This window comes from Pseudophryne corroboree, chromosome 8, assembly GCF_028390025.1.
Source record: "Pseudophryne corroboree isolate aPseCor3 chromosome 8, aPseCor3.hap2, whole genome shotgun sequence".
NCBI classification, from domain to species: domain Eukaryota; kingdom Metazoa; phylum Chordata; class Amphibia; order Anura; family Myobatrachidae; genus Pseudophryne; species Pseudophryne corroboree.
The window spans coordinates 403,993,502-404,008,821 of record NC_086451.1 but is presented as its reverse complement, the minus strand read 5'-3'; the positions used below and the strand labels follow the sequence as shown (position 1 = coordinate 404,008,821).

Sequence of the window (15,320 nt, the reverse complement as noted above, 5' to 3'; positions counted from 1 at the left end):
TCAGCCAGACGCCTGTCTGAATTATTTATGCTGCATGTTGTGCGTCTCCACGGGTTGCCACTTGATGTGGTCTCTGACCGCGGATCCCAGTTTGTGGCCAAATTCTGGAGGGCATTTTGTTCCGATCTCCAGATTTCTGTCAGCTTGTCGTCAGGCTACCATCCGCAGTCTAATGGGCAGACTGAAAGGGTGAACCAGTCCTTGGAGCAGTTCCTCAGGTGTTATGTCTCCAAGTGTCAGACTGACTGGGTTGCTCATCTGTCCATGGCGGAGTTTGCCTATAACAACGCGGCTCACTCTGCTACAGGGATCTCTCCCTTCCTTTGTGTGTATGGGCATCATCCTAAGGCCAATTCTTTTGACCCCCTGGACTCCACGCCTGGTGGTTCCTCTGTGGTTTCGGTCCTTAGAGGTATTTGGCGGAAAGTGAAGAAAGCCCTTGTGTCTGTGTCATTAGTGACCAAAAGGGTTTTTGATAAGCGGAAAAGACCCTGCAGCTTCAAATTAGGAGACTTCGTCTGGTTGTCTACCAAGAATTTGAAGTTGAGACAGCCTTCTCATAAGTTAGGGCCCCGGTTCATCGGCCCTTATAAGATCACCAGGGTTATCAATCCGGTGGCATTTCAGTTAGATCTGCCCCGTTCTTTGGGTATCAATAAAACATTTCATTGTTCCCTTTTAAAACGGGCGATTAGTAATCCTTCTTCCAGTGGAAGACCTTCCCCTCTTCTGATACGTGGCCAGAGGGAGTTTGTTGTTGAAAGGATTCTTGACTCCAAGGTGGTTCGGGGTCGGCTGTCATTTTTGGTGCACTGGAAGGGGTATGGCCCGGAGGAGCGGTCGTGGGTGCGCAGTTGTGATCTTCATGCCCCCAGACTGATACGCTCTTTCTTCTCGCAGTTCCCCGATAAACCCGGTGGTATGGGTTCTTTGACCCCTCGTCAGAGGGGGGGTACTGTTAGGGTCTCCTGCCCTGTGCTGCCACGTCGTCATGGCAACCGGGAGACAAGTGCTAGTGGAGTAACCTGAGCGCAGCTGATACTCCGGTTCGGGTCTTTTGCTGTGCAGTGGTTATAGGCTCTGTGCACGGCAGGGGATCCGGTGCTGGTTTTTGTGCTCACAGTCTGTGAGGTCTGAGTGGGGCGTGGACAGCACCTGCTTTATAAGGCCTCTTTTCAGGGTAAGCAGATGCTGCTGAATCTTTGTTGGTTAGTCAGTTCATGAACGTTAGCCAGTACTGTGTAGCTTTGTATTTGTTTGCTGCTTACTGCAAATAGGCCTGGGAATTTGGTATTACACTCTGCCAATCCAGACCTAGCAGTAAGACTGGAGTCAGTCGTTTAGCTTGCTGGGGTTCTGTTATTACTCTGTGAACCTAGCAAGTTTGCGGCTGTATTCTAAGACTTGCCTGTCTAATCCTGTCTCACTGTGCTAGGTGTCAGGGGTCAGTTTAGTGGCAGTAAGCTAAAACCTGTGCACTGCAAGTGAGAAATAGGATTGTGGAGACTCTCCTTGTGTCTATCATTCCATCTCTGACCAAGGAGTTTACTGCCACACCCGTTGGTAACCCTTTAGGGTTTTGCTGTTGCCCTTAGCAACAGCATTTCAGGTTCTCTACGTATTAAAACACAACATCTTGCTTTTTACATCTGAGCAGTTCTAATACAAGGGAGATACCCAGTTCCTTAGCCTCTGGGCTTCTCTGTTCACTTTGTGTGTATTTTGTTACCCTGTCACCTTCTGTGTGCGTTGTGTCATATTCCCCAGTTTGTCTGTGAGTCCATTTGTTTTGCATAACAGTTCAAACACCAGTACATGCCTGCAGGCACTGGTGTGCATAACAGAAATCCAATCGTTTTCCATTATAAGTGGCACTGAGTCCCCAATTATGTTTTTTTTTTATCCAATGATTGTCCACCATCAAAGGCACAACAGTGTTTTTTTTTTTTTTTTACTTAGTGCCCATAGCCCAGTTAGTAATAGAGCAGAGATGACCATCAGTGGTTGAAACCACCATGTGAATGGTCTTATATCATCGAGTTTAACCACCAATGGTATCATCAATGGTTAAACAACTGATGGCCAACTCTAAGGGAAGGAGCAGTCTCCATGCTACCATCTGGGAAAAGTGAAGCTGCATCACAGGAGAGCTGCGTATTAAGGGTAATCTGAACCACCCACAAATGTCCGCTCTAGAGGACTGTCATCAGGAGACAAGTGAACGTGACACAGGGGAGGCATGGCTAGCAGTCAGAGATCTCTTACCCCATCAGAGGCTTGTCTAAGGGATGAAGGAATTGAAAGTAAAATAAGTCCAGAGTCCATGGAAGAATGCTAAATCTGCCCTATGTCCGGAGATCACAGCAGATATCCCTGCTTTAAAGAGGAAACAAGAGCTTTGAATGAAGAAGTTTGGTGCTGGACATTTTACAATTGATGTTGGTGCCTGTTACCGGTGAACTATTCCACAGACAAAGCAATAAAAATCACTGTGTTAGAATCCCCAGGAATTTAAATACCTACTTAGCCCCATTTAAAAGCAGCCACTGATCACCTTTACTTTAAACATAGTCAACCCCACAGGAGATGTACCACTATCGGGAGAGGGGGAAGGTTCCAAAAGACTTACTGTGCTTTCTTGTAGCTGGAAGCATAAAACATCAGGTTTCTGCCGGCAGACGTTTGCTGGTGCCTCTGCAATCTACTAGTTTCACCTGTCTAAGCAGGCTTCATCAGACTCCTGATGTTTTATGCTTCCAGCTACAAGAAAGCACAGTAAGTCTTTTGGATACAAAGTCTTCTGAACAGAGATTATACTTTGATTCCATTCTAAAAAGTCCTATAGGAGAACTGACTTTTAGCAATATATGAGAGTACTAAAGACACAACAAGGAGACTCTCAAGTACAGACCTCCAGCAACTGGATTTAGTTCTGGAGTGGTACTTTAACACCTTTTGGAATATAAAAAGGCCAGGAGAGTGAGTAAATCGCTAACAGGCGTATCACTAGCCGATTTATGTTATATGTATGTATGTTATATCTATGTTACAGTATACCGGTATTAGGAATCACCTTTTAGTTTTATTTGTTTGTTTGTTTGAAAGTTCATTAAATAGATGATTATCCTTTGTTTTTTAAATTAATAAAAAAAATATACTGAATCTTCATCTGGTCTGTATCTGTATGATTATTGGTAGATACCATTAATAGATTGGTTGTGTGAGTCAACATCACACTTGATTACATTAGCGCTGGGAGGTACCTTGTTTTTTGTATTTGTTTATATTGAGAGGAAAGTGGAATCCTCTTATTCCTCCATAAGCAGCTTATTATATCAAGTGAAGCAAGAAGCGCAGTCCTCGGCTCTGTTTTATCTGTGTGGATATCACTAAAACCTGCACTGTTGGTGTGCCTTGAGGACCATGGTTGGGAATGCCTGGCCTACTAGTTCATTTCTTATGAGATAGTGCTGCTCAGACCTACCTGTAACACCATGAAATAACCTCTGCAGACTGTCCCTATGGGATGTGAGGCAAGACACAATTTCAGTTAAAAAGTACTTACCTGTATATACCTGCAGCATATACTGCCATTAAGGATTTATTGAGTTCACCACTATAGTGAGGCTGTAAGTTAGCCACAATTATGGAGTTCATATCTAGGAGAAAGTAAAATACCAATGTCGATAATCCTATAGAGTGCTTAAGTATTATTTTAAATCTACCGTTAGAAGTTTGTAATTTATACTTCTCCTCAGCAAACCCTGGGTTGGCTATGTAATGTGCCCCAGTTTATGCTGGCAGGGATGATCCCGTAATATTGGATGGGTGAGGACAACCGACAATATATAACTATTGGCCAGTAGGAATAGACTACTCCCATTAGGGAAACATGTCTATTGTTTTATAGTAACTGAATTAATATGTAGAGTAAAAAGAGTATTGTTGCAATAAATGTTACTGATAATTTGTTAGGTAAAACAGTGAGTGTTCTTTACATGCTAATTTAACATTGAATACTACCTTCATTTCTTGTGCCCTGAATGTGACCACACTATGCTTATTTGCATCTGAAGAAACACTTTTGAGATGCTAGTTCCTTATTTCCTTCATTATGATCTACAAATACGATTAGCAGTTTTGCACTGTGTTTCCTGTATTTGCATTCATTCTGGCTTAGGGCTTAATTCAGACCTGATTGCAGCAGCAAAATTGTTAGCTAATGGACAAAACCATGGGGGTCATTCCGAGTTGTTCGCTCATTGCCGATTTTCGCTATACTGCGATTAGTCGCTTACTGCGCATGCGCAAGGTACGCAGAGCGCATGCGCTTATTTATTTTACACAAAAGTTAGGTATTTTACACACGGCATAACAAAGATTTTTCATCGCTGTGCTGATCGTAGTGTGATTGACAGGAAGTGGGTGTTTCTGGGCGGAAACTGTCCGTTTTATGGGAGTGTGCGGAAAAACGCAGGCGTTCGAGTTGCAAAACGCAGGAGTGGCTGGAGAAACGGGGGAGTGGCTGGGCGAACGCTGGGTGTGTTTGTGACGTCAAACCAGGAACGAAAAGGACTGAGCTGGTCGAAATGGCAGAGTAAGTCTGGAGCTACTCAGAAACTGCGGAGTAATCGTTACGAGAAAATTAGCGAAGCGTTCGTTAGCAATTCTGCTATGCTAAGATACACTCCCAGTAGGTGGCGGCTCAGCATGCGCAATGCTGCTAAAAGCAGCTAGCGAGCGAACAACTCGGAATCACCCCCCATGTGCACTGCAGGGGGGGGGGGGGGGCAGATATAACATGTGCAGAGATAATTAGATTTGGGTGGATTGTGTTCAAACTGAAATCTAAATTGCAGTGTAACAATAAAACAGCCAGTATTTACCAATATAACACACGCAAATCTAACTCTCTATGCACGGTATATCAGCCCCACCTGCAGTGCATATGGTTTTGCCCGTTAGCTATCAAATTTGCTGCTGCAATCAGGTCTGAACTAGGCCCTTAGTTTTTACTGGCATCAGTCAAAAAGTACCAGCGATAAGACTTGGGGCCTAATTCAGACCTGATTGCTCGCCAGGTTTTTTTACACACTGCTGCGAACAGATAAGAGAGTGTAATTTTGCTTTGCAAGTGTGCGAATGCATGTGTAGCAGAGCTGTACAAACAGACTTTGTGCAGTCTCTGCATAGCCCACTTCCACCTGTCTGGGGCCAGAATTGACGTCAGGAACCCTCCCTGCAAAATGCATGGACACGCCTGCATGTTTCCAACCACTCCCTGAAAACGGTCAGTTGAAACCCACAAATGGCTTCTTCCTGTCAATCTCCTTGCGATCGCCCATGCAAATGAATTGTTTGCACAAACCCATCGCTGAGCGGCGATCCACTTTGTACCTGTGCGACGCGCCTGCACATCGCGGTGCATATGCATGCGCAGTTCTGTCCTGATCGCAGCATTGCAAAAAATGCTAGCGAGCGGTCAGGTCTGAATTACCCCCTTGAATACTACATAATAGTAGATAAATTCAGAGATCTTTGTTGCATACAATATATTTGCAGAGACATTGTTATATGCAGTTAGGATCTATGAATATTCTATTATCATTTAGTGTTCAAGTATTATTGCTGTTACTTCTTGGTATGCTGGGCAATTTTTTTTCTTTTTCTTGTTTAGAATAACCCTCCCTTTCATGCACCTGAAATTTATTACTAGATTGAATGAGCGGTTACCATTTTACAAAGCTGCAGGAACAGGGGTGTTTCAACACAGGAGGGGGCCACTGTGCAGGCTCCGGGTGGGCCCCCTCCTCTTAGCGGTGCAAAAGATGCTGGTATTATGCCAGAGTTGCGGACTCCGGAAACATGGCGTTCGCCATGTTCCAGAGTCTAAATCTCTACTGCACATGAGCGGTGGCCATTTTGGTGACGATTTTTGCACCACGGGTGCAGCTCCAACGTGGGACTCCGGAAAGGTAAGTAATAAAAACATGGGTGCAATGTGTGAAGTGTGTGGGCCCCTCCTGGACCCAGGGGGCCGTGTGCACCCCACACATTGCACCCATTCTAAAAACGCCAATGTGCAGGGGTATGTATATATTTCCGAATGTACGGTCTATATTGATTGTGTAGACATCTCTGCTGATCTGTTTATGCAATCTGTCATTGTGCTCATACACTATGCATGTGATGTGCATTGCAGGTAGTAGGATTGTAGAATGTACACTATCTATTCTAGAGTATATGTTAGTTTATCTAATCATAACACAATACTTTAGCATTATTTGTATATGTTTAAATATCTTACCATAATTTTTAAAGAATAGGTCTGTCACCTCCATCTCAGCTCTGCTACTAAACACATCACTATGGTCAACCATTGCCTCCTTCACAGCATCGTAGCCAATCAGAATGACGGCAGGGTTACTGGCCATGTAGATGGTATAGATAGGTCCATACTTCTCACTAAGCTTAAGTGCGACATACATTTTACATTATACTACATATTTCATTAGAGCTATCATACATACATTTAGACGCTGTTTTCTAAGATAACATGGAGATAAATGCTTACACTTCACACCATACACTTTTGTAATAAATTCTTTTTTTTTTACTAAATAATTACATTTTCTAATTAGTTGAAGCAGTGAATATCTATCTACAAATGAAGTACAGGTTGAGTATCCCATATCCAGATATTCCGAAATACGGACTTTTCTGAGTGAGAGTGAGACAGTGAAACCTTTGTTTTCTGATAGCTCAATGTACACAAACTTTGTTTAATACACAAAGTTCTAAAAACAATATTGTATTAAATGACCTTCAGGCTGTGTGTATAAGGTGCATGTGAAACATAAATGAATTGTGTGAATGTAGACACACTTTGTTTAATGCACAAAGTTATTAAAAATATTGGATAAAATTACCTTCAGGCTGTGTGTATAAGGTGTATATGAAACATAAATGCATTCTGTGCTTAGACTTGGGCCCCATCACCATGATACAGTATCTCATTATGGTATGCAATTATTCCAAAATATGAAAAAATCCCATATCCAAAATACTTCTGGTCACAAGCATTTTGGAAAAGGGATACTCAACCTGTACTTTGGTTTTAAATAAAGGGTGCACCCCAGCACTTATTCACTTGGCATAAATGCACCAGGTACTGGTAATCTATCCACTGGCATTGCAAGAACTTTGTGAGCCCCATGGAGAAATGTTAAAGGGGCACTCACTTTTGTTTGATTTATTTTGACAAATGAATTCTCTGCTCAGTTACTGTAGTAACACCTTAAGGCACTGTTTGTTTTTTGGGGTATATGAGGTGTGCTACTGCGCTTCACTCCATAATGCTTCATAACTGAAGTATTTACCCGTACCTAACTAAGATGGCCTCTGATACTTAGTCTGCGGATGTGCGGCGCTATCTTGTCACTGTGTTTGAGCGACATGGTGGTACACATCTGTGTACCATCTAGCTCCGTGGTGGATCCTGCGGATCCTGCTGCCAGTGCCTACATGCATGACTGGCTGGTCCACCATATGCTCTGCTTCATCTCCACTATCCATCTTTGTATCTATGAGTAGGGCTGTACAATATCTGTGCACCACAAATAAACAAAAGCTCCTGGTTAAGTCTATCTGGCTGGTGTGCTCCAACAGTTCTTTCTACTAGTGTCTACTATTCACCACCTTGTGTACACCACAGAATAATAAACACATTATTAACAGTCTACTCATACGTAGTCTATCCATGTCATGATGATACTAAACATAATATGTCACCAGCAAATAGCATTAATGGTAATTAGTGTCCTTAACCTCTTACAATTAAAACCAGGCACTGACTATACCACATAGCACAAATTCATAATAATAATAATAATAATAATAATAATAATAATAATAATAATAATTATTATTATTCAGTCATCATAGGGCAGTGCAAACAGCCAGGCTGTCTTGGCCTATGGAAGGAGGGGGATTCATGGGTGACTCATCCAGCCTCAGTGCCTTGTGTTGCAACTTGTATTTGCTACCTCCTACGGCTGGGCCTGTATGACATAATGATCTCTGCTCTGCTGCAGATCAACACTGGCAGGCACTGTAGTGCTCTCTGGGACTCTGAGCAGAGCCCAAATCTCACCTGCACAACGTGCGTCATTGCTTCTCTTCAGAGTCTACTCCAGGCAGACAGCTTCTACTTTGATCTATCCTTCACTCTGAGTCTTCCTTACTGACACTGGGAGAAGGCATGGACATCACACAGCCCAACCCAGCACTGACCTGCAGTGGGGCCTCCTTCGGCAGCTTGATTAGGTACATGAAAAAAGACAGGCCCCTGGCAAGTTCCAGACCCCAAAGCAACCATACCCCCTGCATCCGTATTAGTTATATTTTTTAACCTATAATTTTATTTAAATATCATTAAATTTACTCTAATATTGGGCAAACAAATGTTATCATGTTGACAGACAAACCTCATTCATCATTGCAGAAATACAGACAGGGACAAAATTGTTGGTACCCTTACAGTTCATTGAAACAATGCATCATTCCACCTGAAAGTGATGAGATGAAAAGCTACTGTATCATCTCATGATATTCTTGCATGCCTTTTCTATTTCCCAGAATAAAGCAAAAACTCTGTGAAAACAGATAAATTATTGCCACTTTGCGCCACAAACACAACTTAAATGTGCATAAGTCCCTCTATCTTCCTTTTATGCCCAACCGTGACTTTCAGGACGGTCATGCTAGGCACCCTTTCAACATCTGGAGAGTAGGAGGGGTAATTAATATCGGATGCCTAGTCAATACATCATCTAAATGGACTCTCACGTTCCAGGAGACAACTGAGACATACGCAGTACTAGCTGCATACTCTGTTGCCTTTCTTTTGGCCCAGTATTACAGCAGGTTAACCATTTGCCGCTTCTCTGAAGCCGATTGGTCAAACGCTATGGATACCTTTCTCCAGCAAACACTGATAGGTTGATGACTTAATAAAAGCTTACACTAGATCATGCCATATGCTTTTCTCCACCATGTACACAGAGATGTTTCTCAATATATAGCACAGATCCTACCTGTTTCAAGTGTGGCCAGCCACAGGCCGATTTCTTCCATTGTTTATGGTCATGTCCACTAATCCGTAGATTCTGATTGTAGTACTCAATTACTCCCGAGACCATTTGTTTTACTATGTGGCTTTAACACCTGAATTTGCTCTGTTTGGCTTTCTGCCTAGAGGGCTTCGGATGTCTAAGGGAGGCAGACTGCTGTTACTGGTGGTCAGCCAGCTGTCCAAAAGTCTATTCTGTAGTCATTGTGTAATCATGGGGAAAAGGAGAAGCAAGCTAAGCTTATTTGTTAAGTTCCAATTTGATTTAATTGTAACTTTTGTACTTGTTTATAATCAACTGGGAATACTCATGTTGCTTTTTTCTGTGACTGAATCACCGAAAGTCCATCTATTAATATAACACTCATGCTTAATTGGTCTGTCGTATTCCATCTTGCTGGGCCCTCCTATATGCTAATGGGTGTGGTATGCAAGGTCGAAAGTAACTACGTCGACCACTGTTGGTCAACAGTAACTAGGTTGACAGGGTCTGTGGGTCGATATGGTCTAGGTCGACAGGTCTCTACAGATTGTGCAACAAAATATGAGGCTAAGGATCCCATCATTATTGTCCATTCTAGTTCCATTTGTTTAATTATTTAAAATATTCTGTTGAATCAAAAATTTGATTTGTAAAAGATATGAAAAAACAACAACTCTGGATGTCAATTTCTTTTGGCATACTTAAGTTATTTCAGGAAGGGTACCTACAAATGTGTCCACGTCTGTATGTTCTATTACAATTATGGAGATAAAAATACTAAATCTTACCTTAACCAAAGATTGTGGCAACTCTGTGGTGCTCATCTGCATTATATTCCCCAGCAGGGGCAGAGGTGTGGGTCCTGGGGGCAGGTTCTCCTGCATTATTTTGTTCCACCATTTAATAAGGTAAACCAGGAGAGAGACACCAGTAGCCAGGAGAAGGGTCACTACTATATTCAGTGCCATTCTGAAAACAGCACAATCACAGTAACGTCTCTGAACTATGTCCCTCTGAGTTTGTGATTAGACACACCTCATAATCATAAAGGCATTCCATATAGCATGTGATAAGGAAGTAATGTGGTTGAGAAGGCTGCACAGTTGTAGTTTTAAATACTATGTTAATCACTGTGAATAGAAGTGACACAGACATGTGAGATGGGAACTGTAGGACCGATTCTGAGGTAGGAACAGTGGGGGTCATTCCAAGTTGATCGCACGCTGCCGATTTTCGCAGCACAGCAATCAGGTTACTACTGCGCATGCGTATGCGCGTCGTACAGGTACATTGTTGCTGTGCAATGCTTCTAGTGATGATTCCATTCGCACAGCCGTTCGCAAGGAGATTGACAGAAAGAGGGCGTTTATGGGTCTCAACTGACCGTTTTCTGGGAGTGGTAGGGAAAATGCAGGCGTTTGCAGGGTGGGTGTCTGACGTCAATTCCGGGACCGGACAGGCTGAAGTGATTGCAAGGGCTGAATAAGTTCAGACCTACTCAGAAACTGCAAAAAAACTTTTTCGTCCCGCTCAGCTGCACATGCGATCGCACACTTGCATAGCGAAAATACACTCCCCCATGGGCGGCGACTATACGTTTGCATGGCTGCAAAAAGTAGCTAGCGAGCGATCAACTCGGAATGAGGGCCAATGGTGGCTACTGCTCCCGGGCTGCAGTGCTGATAAAAGTGTGCAGGGGGGAGCTGGCCAGCACATATGAACATACATGTGAAGATGTATGTAACATATGTGCTGGCTTCCTTACCCGTGGATCAGCAGTCACCACATGCATACAAGACATGTCTGTCACCAATAAACCCGACCCCGAGACCTTGGGGATAATTCAGATCTGATCGTAGATGTGCTACATCTACGATCAGTCTCTCAGACATGCGGGGGGATGTTCAGCACAGTTCGCCCTGCATGTCTGGCCCTACCCCTTCCCCCAGCAGGGGTGAAAAAGCATCGCACAGCAGCGATGCTTTTGCACCCGCTGAGTAGCTTCCTGCCAGCGCAGCTCCTGCGCGCTGGCAGGCTGCTACTCGCCACGTCCCGGGTCGCATCAGCTGCGTGCAGTGGTCCGGACACGCCTCTGTTGTTTGGACTGCGCCCCGCAACGGCGTTATAACACCGTTTGCACGGCCCCTCCCACCATGCGACTGCCTCTGCCTGTCAATCAGGCAAAGGCGATCGCAGCTCTGAGATGCTTTTAGCATCTCACTGTGCTCCTGGTGTGCGCACGCGCAGTGTGCCGGCTGTGTGAGCGCACTCCACATAGGGATTCAGACTGCGAACGCTGTTGCTGCCGCAGCGATCCAGTCTGAATTAGGCCCTTGTTTATCATATGCATTATTGTCACAACCTTGCAAACAGAACATCATAAGGAGGTAATTAAGATTCAGTTATTACACTACAGTACCAGAAAGGAGATTTATGGTAGACTTACCATTGTACACTGGAGGTACACTGGATTCCACAGGGAATAACATCGTGGTGTAGAGTTGGATCTTGATCCCCAACAGGCTAAAGCTTTGACTGTTCCAAGGACGCACTGCACCGCCTACTCTATAGCCCCGCCTCCAGGCACTGAAGCACAGTTTTGTTAACCAATCCAATGCAGTAGCAGGTAAGAGAGATGGTAGATGATAGTCACATAGAACCACATCCTCATGAAAGGAGAAGGGACTAGAGGCTAATGCCATACAAACCCAAAGAAGCTAAGTGCGTCATGGTGGGTGCCCTGTGGAATCCAGTGTACCTCGCAGAAAGAAATTTAACAATGGTAAGTCTACCATAAATCTCCTTTTCTGCACCGGGGAACACTGGTATTCCACAGGGAGTAAATTGGGATATCCTAAAGCAATTCCTCATGGGAGGGGACGCACTGCAGCAGGCACAAGAACCCGACATCCAAACGAAGCATCCTGGGAGGCGGAAGTATATAAGGCATAGAACCTGATGAACGTGTTCACTGAGGACCACGTGGCCGCCTTGCACAATTATTCTGAGGACACGCCATGGCGGGCCGAACCAGGAAGGTCCAACAGACTGAGTAGAATGGGCTTTGACAGCAGTAGGAGCTGGGAGCCCAGCCTGCACAAAGGCTTGTGCAATCACCATTCTAATCCATCTGGCCAAGGTTTGCTTATTCGCAGGCCAGCCATGTTTGTGAAAACTAAAAAGTACAAAAAGGGAATCGGACTTCCTAATAGAGGCAGTCCTTTCCACATAAATACGGAGATCCCGTACCAGTTCCAAAGACCTTTCTTTGGAGGACAAACAAGAAGAGATAAGGCTGGAACCACAATCTCCTGGTTAAGATGAAAAGATGATACCACCTTAGGCAAATAACCTGGGCGAGTTCGAAGAACTACCCAGTCACGGTAAAAAATCAGAAAGGGTGGACGACAGGACAAAGCGCCTAAGTCTGACACCCTCCTAGCAGAGGCAATATCCAATAGAAACACAACCTTAAGCCTAAGGCATTTAAGGTCCACAGACACAAGAGGTTCAAAAGGAGACTCTTGCAGGGCATTTAAGATGACAGACAGATCCCATAAAGCCACAGGTGGGACATAGGGAGGCTGAATCCATAGAACACCCTGAGTGAAAGTGTGAATGGCAGGATGAGATGCAATTTTTCTCTGAAACCACACCGACAAGGCAGAGATATGAACCTTGAGGGAGGCCAGACAAAGGCCCAGGTCTAGGCCTTGTTGTAGAAAAGTCAAAAGTCTGGAAGTTTTGAACGTATATGCATCATAATTCTTAGCAGAACACCATGTGAAGTAAGAATTCCAGACCCTCTAATAAATCCTAGCCGAAGCTGGTTTACAAGTTTGAATAACCGCCTCAGAGAATCTTTTTGCTCTCAGGAGTGATGCTTCAAGAGCCACGCCGTCAAAGCCAGTCTGGCCAGGCCAGGGCCCTGAAAAAGGAGGTCTGGGCATTGAGGAAGTAGAAGAGGATGCTTGATCGATAGATCCTGCAGGTCTGAGAACCAAGTCCATCTGGGCCAAGCTGGAGTAACTAGAAGTAGTATTCCTCCTTCTTGTTTGAACTTCCGTATTACTATGAGCAGGAGTGACACTGGAAGGACCACGTATGGCAGTCAAAAGTTCCATGGAATTGCCAGTGCATCCATGAACGCTGCTTGAGGATCCCTTTTCCTTTTTCTGAAGACCGGAACCTTGTGATTGTGTCGAGATGCCATCAGGTCTACATCTGGTAGGCCCCACTTGCCCACTAGGAGTTGAAAGACTTCGGGAAGAAGACTCCACTCTCCGGCGTGCACGTCCTGATGACTGACGAAGTCCGCTTCCCAGTTGAGGACTCCCGGAATGAACACTGTTCTGTACCAGAGGCAGGGCCAGTGTGAATGCATTGAACACTGTCCGCAATTCTAGAATGTTTAATCAGGAGAAGAGATTCCTCCCTGGTCCACCGAACCTGGAGAGTGTTGCTCCCACACAGCACCCCAACTTCGCACACTGGCATCCGTTGTCAGGAGGACCCAGTTGGAGATCCAGAAGGGATGGCCCCTGATCAACTGTTGGTTCTGTAGCCACCAGCTCAGTGACAGACGAACCTCCGGAGTCAAGGAGATGATTTGAGATCAGATCTGATGAGGCAGGCTGTCCCATTTGGAAAGGATTAACCTCTGCAGAGGGTGGAAATGAAATTGAGCGTACTCTACCATGTCGAAAGCAGACACAATGAGGCCTAGTACTTACATCGCCGAGTGTATCGACACTCTCTGGCGAGAGACGAAGCATCTGATCTTGTCAAGAAGTTCCAGGACCTTCTCCGGAGACAGAAAAAGTTTTTGGCTGTGTGTGTCCAGCAGAGCCCCCAGGTGCACCATGCTCTGAGCAGGGACCAGCGAGGACTTCTTCCAATTTATGAGCCACCCATGGGCTTGAAGGAAGTTGACCGAGGAGGACATCTTGGGAGTTCACCAGAATCAGCAAGCCATCCAGATATGGCAGTATTCTCATTCCCTGACGACAGAGAAAAGCCATCATCACGGCCATTACCTTGGTGAAAATCTGAGGTGCCGTGGACAGTCCAAATAGCAGAGCCTGGAATTGAAAATGGAGGTTGCCAATAGTAAACTGCAGATATTGCTGATGCGAAATGGCAATAGGTACAGTATGTGCATCCTGTATATCCAGGGTTCCATGGCCAGCACAATAGAGTGCAGAGTTTCCATACAGGATTTGGACACTCTTACAAACTTGTTCAATGATTTGAGGTTGAGAAGAGGCTGGAAAGACCTATTCAGTTTTGAAACTAGAAACAGGGTTGAATAGTATCCCCTGCCTCTCTTGGACAGAGGTACCGGCACTACCACTCCTGTTTCCAAGAGGGATTGTACAACAACATGTAGAGCTTGCACTTTCAACGGATCCGAGGGGATAACCATTGAACAGAACTGGTGAGGAAGACGTATTTTGAAAGAGATTGCGTACTCGTGAGAGACAACTTCCCGTACCCAGGCATCTGAAGTGGTCTTTAACCAGGCCTGGGTGAACTGCAGAAGTCGGCCACCCACCCTGCAGTCCCCCAGGGGGAGGCCTGCCCCATCATGCAGCTGTTAGGCGCCGAGGGTCCGCCCGTCAGTGCGGCCCGGCGCCTAGCAACTAGGGACGCCGTTGCGGACAGCCGCCGGCTCCCTAGCAACGCTAAGACGCCGGGCGCACGGAGCCGCTCAGACCCTAGCAACGGGGACGCCACGGTCGGACCGTGTTCCCCGTTGCTGGGTCTAGATTAATCACCTCATTGGTATCCTGGCCGTGCAGCATGCAGCTGCACGGCATGATTGTTAATTACCCTGTCTGGCTCCTGATTGGAGAGCTCCCAGTTAAAAGCACTCTCTGGACTTCTCACAGACGCCGGTAATAGCTTCCTGATAGCTGTGTCTGTTGCAGAGAGTTTTCCAGTCCTGTCTATCCGGTCGTTCCTGTCCTCAGTGGTCCCATGCTCGGAATTTGTCATCTTTTCCTGGAGTCCTGACCGAGCACCTTTAACATCCTGTGGTGTTCGTGAGTCGCGGCGTAGCCGTGTGTTGCGGCTTGACCGCTTACTATTTATAATTTGGTTGTATTGTGTTTCGGAGTTTTTGCGGAGGATTCCGCTCCCACAAATCCACTCTGGTATCCAGCGGTGCTGGATAGGAGTAACGGATTCGTGGATTTTTGGTTGTCC

At 45.2% G+C, this 15,320-nt stretch overlaps 1 protein-coding gene across 1 annotated transcript in view; it reads right to left on the bottom strand.

Annotated features, from left to right (window-relative positions):
- LOC134949886 (cytochrome P450 2C23-like) overlaps positions 1-10,081 on the bottom strand; it is a 34,361-nt gene extending 24,280 nt beyond the window's left edge. The window contains exons 1-2 of the mRNA XM_063938583.1: positions 9,902-10,081; positions 6,308-6,470 (exon numbers count right to left, since the gene is read on the bottom strand). Of these exons, the coding sequence (XP_063794653.1) occupies positions 6,308-6,470; positions 9,902-10,081 (343 nt within the window). The remainder of the gene's footprint in view (positions 1-6,307; positions 6,471-9,901) is intronic.
- Positions 10,082-15,320: the final 5,239 nt, after the last annotated feature.